This window comes from Coffea eugenioides, chromosome 2 (genome assembly GCF_003713205.1).
Source record: "Coffea eugenioides isolate CCC68of chromosome 2, Ceug_1.0, whole genome shotgun sequence".
Classification (NCBI taxonomy): domain Eukaryota; kingdom Viridiplantae; phylum Streptophyta; class Magnoliopsida; order Gentianales; family Rubiaceae; genus Coffea; species Coffea eugenioides.
The window spans coordinates 23,487,168-23,495,115 of record NC_040036.1 but is presented as its reverse complement, the minus strand read 5'-3'; the positions used below and the strand labels follow the sequence as shown (position 1 = coordinate 23,495,115).

General features: G+C 37.9%; 1 protein-coding gene and 1 non-coding gene across 2 annotated transcripts; both read left to right on the top strand.

Moving 5' to 3' along the window:
• The first annotated feature begins 4,488 nt into the window (after positions 1–4,488).
• On the top strand, positions 4,489–6,727 carry LOC113762963 (methylesterase 17-like). The gene is made up of 4 exons (XM_027306627.1): positions 4,489–4,939; positions 5,103–5,243; positions 5,968–6,111; positions 6,313–6,727. Exons 1-4 carry the CDS (start codon positions 4,631–4,633, stop codon positions 6,607–6,609), a joined length of 891 nt encoding a protein of 296 aa, XP_027162428.1. The 5' UTR covers positions 4,489–4,630; the 3' UTR covers positions 6,610–6,727.
• A 939-nt stretch (positions 6,728–7,666) lies between these two features.
• Positions 7,667–7,740, top strand: TRNAI-AAU. Its single transcript has one exon. It is a non-coding gene; the product is annotated as a tRNA-Ile (tRNA).
• The last annotated feature ends 208 nt before the right edge of the window (positions 7,741–7,948 follow it).

Genomic DNA, 7,948 nt, shown 5'->3' with positions numbered 1-7,948 from the left:
CATTCTACTACAAGCTTTTCGTATTTTGGTGATTTCAATATTACAAGCATCTTCGTTTTGCCAAGATAAATATAGTGCAATCACAGTAACCAACAAAAGAAATTGCAAATTTATAATTGAAAACGATACGGTGTGGTTGTTCCTGTATAGCAACTAACATAGAATTTGTTTATTTTCTACCACTAGTGCCTTAAGTAAACTAAATTTGAAGGATCTATTAGAACAGCTTTCTCAGTTTGTATAGGATCACATTTAGATTTTTTTAGTATGATTGGCCAAAATGAGATTCCGCACTACTTTGGAAGACCAAAATGAAACTTCCTAAATTCGACGGACCCAAATACGTCTTACTACTTTGAACAATCAAATTGAAATTGAGATTACTATTAACTCGAGGGATTGAATTGAGATTCAAACCTCTGTGGGGGGCCTAATTTGCACTACCATAGACTACACATCTCCAACCACCAGCTTTTAGGCTGGTGACCATCACCAATGCATTAAAACTTGGTGAGATGGAAGGTAAGGGTTGAACCATTGTCTTCCACCAATTTGACACATTAAAATGGCTCTGTTTAAAAAATTCAGGCCGGCACATAGTGCATTTGTTTGGTCCAGTATTGGTTCAGTTCTCTCCGAATTATTTTTGGACCTTTTCAGGTCCTCTCCCTCCTTCCAGTACAGAATAATCTATCATATTGACAAAAAAAAAAAAAAAAAAACTACATGTCTCCGTCGGCGGTTTTTTTTATTTTTAATTGCAAAATCTGCCCCCTCTCTCTCGAGCATGCAAATGTGTTGGGAATATAGACTGCTCAGTTACACTATTCATTATTGGGAGAAGAATGTCACATATTTGACTGATCAAATAGTTCAAAGTCTGGATAATACAAGAAGGTTTATTACTAGACAGAAAAGTTCAGCTTACAGGCTTCTACCGTTCAACTGTGTTGACGAACCTCAACCATCCACTATTCTTGGAAACGAACGTGAATGTCAGAAGAGTTGAATGCCATAAGTCACCAAAACCACTGCAATTGATGGGCGGATACATGAAACTGGGAAGAGGTGAAATGGGAGAATTGACAGAAAACGAACAAACATTGGACTATTTTCATAAAGTAGTGTCGCCCACTTGCGGAGACATCCCAACGTGGCTGGACAGATCACTTGGCTTCTTCCTTGAGGGGAAACAGTACTACAACCGAGGACATGCACACGTGCATAAATCTTCCTCCACTTCACTATTCCCCAGTTTCCACCACCACCACCACCACTGCAAATTTGCAGGGGCCCTTTCATGGATTTTCTTTTACAGGTCTTGCAAAACTTTTTTTGTCTTCTCAAATCATAAAGGCTCATTTCCCAAATGGAGGATTGGACAATTACCAGCACAGCTTTGATTCGTTATACTAGTTGACCCGGCCCGGGCGACCCGATTTCGACTTGTATCTCCATGGCTAAACCCTGACATTTGAAGTGCCATTGCATTCCGACCGCAGTACTGGCCGGCTTGCATTAAGAACCGGCCCGGATTGTTGTCAACGGTCAATGAACATTTTTTAAAAATTTCTGTCCTTATGTCCTTATTGATATTTTGCAGTTTTTTCAATCGCCCATGAGAAAACTTATTCAGCACATCCAATGGGTTTGATTCTTTAATTCGGTAGAACAACTCCGTATACATTTTGCGTCAATTAGATGAAGTGTCAGTGCAAAATATGATGTGGCACATACATTGAACTCAATAATTTCCCAATTTTCAGAACAATTCAACCTCTTGCGTAAATATGAAGAACTTTTTTCTTTTGTCGAGATTCAACGAGTGACATAAATATGAGGAACTTTTTTCTTTTGTCGAGATTCAACGAGTGACATAGAAAAAAAGAAACACAAACCGCGCATCAGATTTTGCAGCCTTCCGAAAGGAAGAAATCCAATTGAAGATTGGGATAGTGTTTGACCTTTTTAAATCCTCGTTGATAACAACTTTCTCATGCCTTCTTTTCCTCTCTTTACTTTTGAATCGGAATCATTGAGAGGAAGCGTCTAATACCTGACTCTCATAGGTGGTAAATTACAATTTTTGTTTTTGTTGGTGGCTCCGGAAGCTGGAGAGCAAGTACTGCTCCAACATGTTCTTTTAACAATGTTGGTCTTTTATGCATGTGGGAAAAATATCAAAACAATTCCTTGTAATTTATCCAATGCTCAATTTAATTTTCTCCAATTTGGAAACGTACACTATAGATCATTGTGATTTCGATTAAATTAAAAATTGGACGAAAAGTATCCGATCTAATGGTCGTGTGTGAAATGTCAATATTGCTTCAACTTTACGTGAAATGCTTTATGTTAAATTTTCAATTTAATCGAAATCACTCACAGAGAGTTATAGTTTAGTTTTTTTAAACCAACGAAAGTTAAATTGAACATTTGACAAATTACATAGAGTTCATTTATATATAGGCAATATTGACATTTTTATGTACAACCGTTAATTTGGATGCTTTTCGTCTAGTTTTCAATTTAGTTGAAACCCACATGGAGTTATAGTATAGATTTTTCAATTCCAAGGAAGTTAAATTGAACGTTTGATGAAGCACAAGAAATTTTTTAATATTTTATCTTAAATATAACGACCCTAAAGTAGAGAAAAAGGGGAAAAAAAAAAGAAGAACAATAACAAGAACGAATGATACATTTGGATGCAATATCTTATACGGTGGTAGTAGTTTCGAGAAGCCATACTGGAGGAAGAAATGGGAATTCTGAACTGATTAAACCATCAAGCATAGAGAAATATTCTTTAAGGAATAATTACCGTTGAAGTTGATTAATGGACTTTAAATTACCGGTAAACTATTTTAATTGCCGATTACTGCGGTTTGTTAGTACTAAAAGTTACAAAGTAAAGCCATGTCTTAGCTGTCAATCGTGAACTGTGCAGCAAAAGCTGCTTTATACTCCCTCCCTTTTTTTATAACCGACGTTTAAGGTTTTGCACACCAATTAAGAAAAGTTTTTCATTGTTTAAATCTATACACTACTTTCCTTTTGTATCCTCATTAATTGTCCAATTCACCCATGTTTTCTCTCACTAGAGTACTAAATGGTGCTGTTTTACTAGGCCAAAAGCAATGCAAACTAACTAGAAGTAGTAATTAAGAACCCTGTATTGGAAAAGAGAGATAAAAGGGTAAAATTGTGAAAAAATAATTAATGCTGCATGGGGATAGTAAAACGACAGATAAAAGTACTTAAAAGCAAATTTCTTAAACGTCAATTATAAAAAAAGGAAGGGAGTATCATTGAGGGCTCGTCTCCCCAGGCAATCCACAACTTTTTCAGCATCAATTCCTCTTTCCTCAAACCGTACTTGCGCTAAAAAAAGCCACAGTATGATGATTTAATCATCAGCTGATCATACATAAACACTTGTCATCACCTCCATTAGTGCTTTATCACTCACTTGCAGCATCTCGTACAGATTATTGCTTATGTAACAATCCCTTACAACAAAAATACACAGTAACATGGACAAGAAAACATCCACAAAGCTCCGAAAACAACAAATATTTGGTCACATGAGACACCGAACCAATGCCTTCACGAAAAAATTAATTGGTTTCCTATTCGTGGCTTGTTCTTGTAATTTTCAATCTTTCTTGCTCTTTAGCAGGCTGGCTATTTGTGCCTTGCTTAAATGCACACGCTGGAACCTAGAAGATAAATTGGAAACAGCTAGCTAGCTTGCTAGCTTCTTGCAGGAAAAGACAGGTGTTGTCGGCCTGTAAATCTATAGATAAACAGGCTGGTGGTAGTACTAATCGTGGGATTAAAATATAATGAGCAAATCAAGTCAAAAGCCATCCCACGTCAATTTTAAAATCCAATTATCTTGACGATAAGCAAACACACTCAAAGTTCTTGCTCTGGCATCGAACACAAATACCAGTTCCCAAAAGAGAACTAATTATTAATTAATATTCAAAAACCAGAAAATTAAAATGTTTGCGATGGCAATTATGATGGCATGTAACTGTTGTTCTAGTAAATACAGTAGTGTTAATTTCATTTTGGATCACTCCCTCCACGGAACAGGCCTGATTGTCTTTTAGGATTATAGGGGTAAAAAAAGTCTAAACAAAACTCGTGACATTTTTTCCAATTTCTGTTTTCTTGATTGAGATGTGATTTTGGTAGTATTACTTTATTGTGTGCATGTTTTGTTTTCATCTCCTGACAATTAAATTGGGAAGTAACGTTTTTGGGATTCTTTGTCCCTGCAAATTGTGATCGTTCGTGAATTAAGAAGTCAATAAATAAAACCTATGGTTTTCAACTGGTCCACCTCCACAAACAGCAATACAGCATTACAAGACACTTACCAATAGAAACCAGCCATACAAGGCAACCGAATTAGGACAACGCAGACTCAAAATAATCCAACGACCAGATGGTTACTTGTTATTTAGTACTGTACAAGCTGTAACATTCCATCAAGAATTGAGACGTGAGGAGACATATTAGTTCAGACTTGAGAGAGAGAGAGAGAGAGAGAGAGAGCAGGGAGGGAGAGTTGACACAAAGGAAAAAATAATAATCTAGCTAGAACTAGAAATACCCCATGGGAGAAAGGGTGGAAGAAGAAAAAAGGAGAGATCAAGAAAACGGAGGTGATCAACATAGGGCAACGAAAAGTCATCATGAGCAGGAGCGGAAGCCAGTACACTTTGTGCTGGTACATGGGGTAAGTCATGGTGGATGGTGCTGGTATAAGATCAGATGCTTGATGGAGAATTCCGGGTATAAAGTCTCCTGTATTGACCTCAAAGGTGCTGGCCTGGATCAAACCGATCCCAATACCATTTTTTCATTTCAAGACTACAACCAGCCTCTCCTGGACTTCTTGGCAGCCTTGCCTGGCGATGAACAGGTACTTGACCCTTTTTGAATACATGCATCTTTCTTTCCCAAGCCAAGGGAACATTACTTCATAAAGATAGCAAGTGATTATGAAGAACCCATTGATTAGTAGAATCCGAGGGCCTTAATTTGTTTGACTTCTAAGCGTACTTATGGCTTCTAACTTAATGCAGGTGATTTTGGTAGGCCACAGCGCCGGAGGGCTTAATGTCACGGATGCAACTTACAAGTTCCCAAACAAAGTCAGCCTTGCAGTCTATGTTGCAGCGACCATGTTAAAGAAGGGGATGCTGAATGAACAAGACGTCAAAGACGTAAGTTTATTCATTTCTCGGTTTCATCGAGTTCGTCATCTTCAGTTGTCTGTTGTATTACTTTGGTAATAAGAAATGAATGCAAATCCGTTTGTGATGATAAATGTATGATGAATTCCCCGGTCGAATGAAAAGGAGAAAAGGCACTACCGTCTACTGGTGTATAGTGAGAAATAGCTTCCAACTTGCAAGTTAATTGGACTGAATATGGCATGACTCATGAGGGCGCTACAGGGCACTTTTTTTTTTTTTTTTTCTGGGTTTAAAAATGAATGAGGGTTTTTGTCTTAGATGACAATGACAAGAGAGATGAAAACATGGAACGGATAAATTGATGGGCAGACTGAGAACGGAGGTTGGAGGGTTACAGTCAAAGTAGGTTACAGGAAGAAGGGGAGTCATATGGGGCGTCAGGGTGATGACATTTAGGATTTGGACGTGGTGGCCAATTGCTTGCCAACTGTCTTAGCTCAGCTCCTGTCTTGTCCGCCTCATCAAGCTTTCCTCGTTTGTTTTTGTGCTATCCATTATCCAATGTCTGGTGTTCTGACTAAAACTGTAGCGGAAAACAGGAGCCCCGACTTGTCTGGTGATCTATATTCTATACTTACACTGGCCGGTTCACTATTTATTTTCCTTGTGTTGTTGGAATTTGAAAATATGAAATTCTAGGAATCAAAAGATTTTCGTCTTAACTAACGACGGAGGTGTGTGTTTGGAACAGGGTGTTCCCGATTTTTCTGATATTGGTGAATTTGGCGATGTATATGACGTTGGATTCGCTTCAGGGCTCGATCAGCCTCCAACTAGTGTAGTTATCAAGAAACACTTGCTCCGCAAACTCAACTATCAAATGTGCCCCGAAGAGGTAAATATATTGTTTTTTCTGCTAAAAAGTGCATCTATCTAGTGATGTTATACACAAAAAAAAAAATTTTTTTTTTGGGTTCAATGTCGAACCTTCTTAAAAATCTAAATGGCTCGCGGGTTTTTTTTTTCTTCCTTAGAGATATTAATCAAAAAAGCCAAAAACTGTCAAATATGAAATTGTTGATGATGCATGGACCAGGATTCCACATTAGCAGCAATGTTGGTGCGTCCCGGGCCCATTCGAGCACTCACTTCAGCTCGATTCAAAGGAGAAGGAGAAGAAGGGAGTGAGAGGGAAGATGCAGTGAACAAATTAGTGCCCAGGATTTACATCAAAACGGCGTACGATCGAGTGGTGAAGCCGGCACAACAAGAAGCAATGATCAAGAGATGGCCACCCTCTGCTGTCTACGTTTTGGAAAGTGATCATAGCCCATTTTTCTCTGCTCCCTTCGCCCTCTTCGGTTTTCTCGTCAAGGCCGTCGCTGCCCTCTGATGCATGCTCTGCAAAAAGCCGTATCCAGTATTCCCATTCTATTCTAGATGAACGAATTACATCCACCGAAAAATAGGGATAACAAAAAACAGAAAATTTTAGTGTTTGGATTGCCAAATTATCCGAAATAATATTTTGCTTGCATTATAAACACATTTTTCAATTCATTTTTTTATATTTTTAACTATTTTTTATCTCACATATATCACATCACAAAAAGTGCTACAGTACTTATTCCAAATAATATTTCAAATAATACTCTATCCAAACACACTACGTTCCATATTCAAATATGATTGCAGTCCATTGACTCGATCCTCTCGCTATTTTTAAAATTCAACCCATTGCCCTCTTCTTCTTTTTTTTTTTTAAATAAAAAATTCGTTTATTATTTTTTGGGAGCTGAATTGACTAGCATTAATTAAATCATGGATGACTTGTCATTTTAAACGGTGGGGGAGGGTATGCACTTGGAGAAGGAATTTCATTTCATTTCACCTAATGAACTTAAATTACTAGTTTACATACAATCAGAAAATAATTTTATGCCCACTCGGGGAGATGGGGTGTGTAGTTGCGAAACTTCTTAGGTCCGTTTGGATTGCTATTTTTAAAAATAATAATTTGACAGAGATGATATGAAAAGGTGATTGAGAAATGTAATTACGAAAAATGTTAAAAAAAAGTATTTTTTTATGAAAAATCACAATCCAAACAAAGGCTATTAATAATTCTTTAGAAAAATTAACAAAATGAAAGACTTGAAGACAACTCACGGGCTTGTTTGGGTAAAGGTGGCTGTGCTACTCTATCTTGGCTTCCTGACTAATTTTTGCCGTCAAAACTATTTCAAATCAAAAACCAAATGGTGAGGCTTCAGGGCTTTTCTGATAACTGTCCTGGACACGTTAAATAACACACATGATGCATACAACAACCACCAACGCTATCCTCAGTCGTCTGCCAATAATGCATCATCATTCATCAGTTGATAGAGACAGACTTAAAAAACCTCACTTCAATTATCTAATGCTATTTGTAACTCATTGACACAAGCGGCCTATTAGCTCAGTTGGTTAGAGCGTCGTGCTAATAACGCGAAGGTCGCAGGTTCGAGACCTGCATGGGCCACCATCTCATGATTTGCCTTTTTCTGAAATATTACTAGAAGAAAATAACGAATCCGGAACGAATCAAAATAATTGAGCTTCGGATCAGAAAGAAGGTTATGCTGCGGTGCGGAAACGTACGCCATTGGTTGGCAAGCCAAAATTGACCTCCCAAGGCTGCCCTGGCCCCCTCGATTCGCCAAGCACCATTCCTAATGCGCCACGTAATC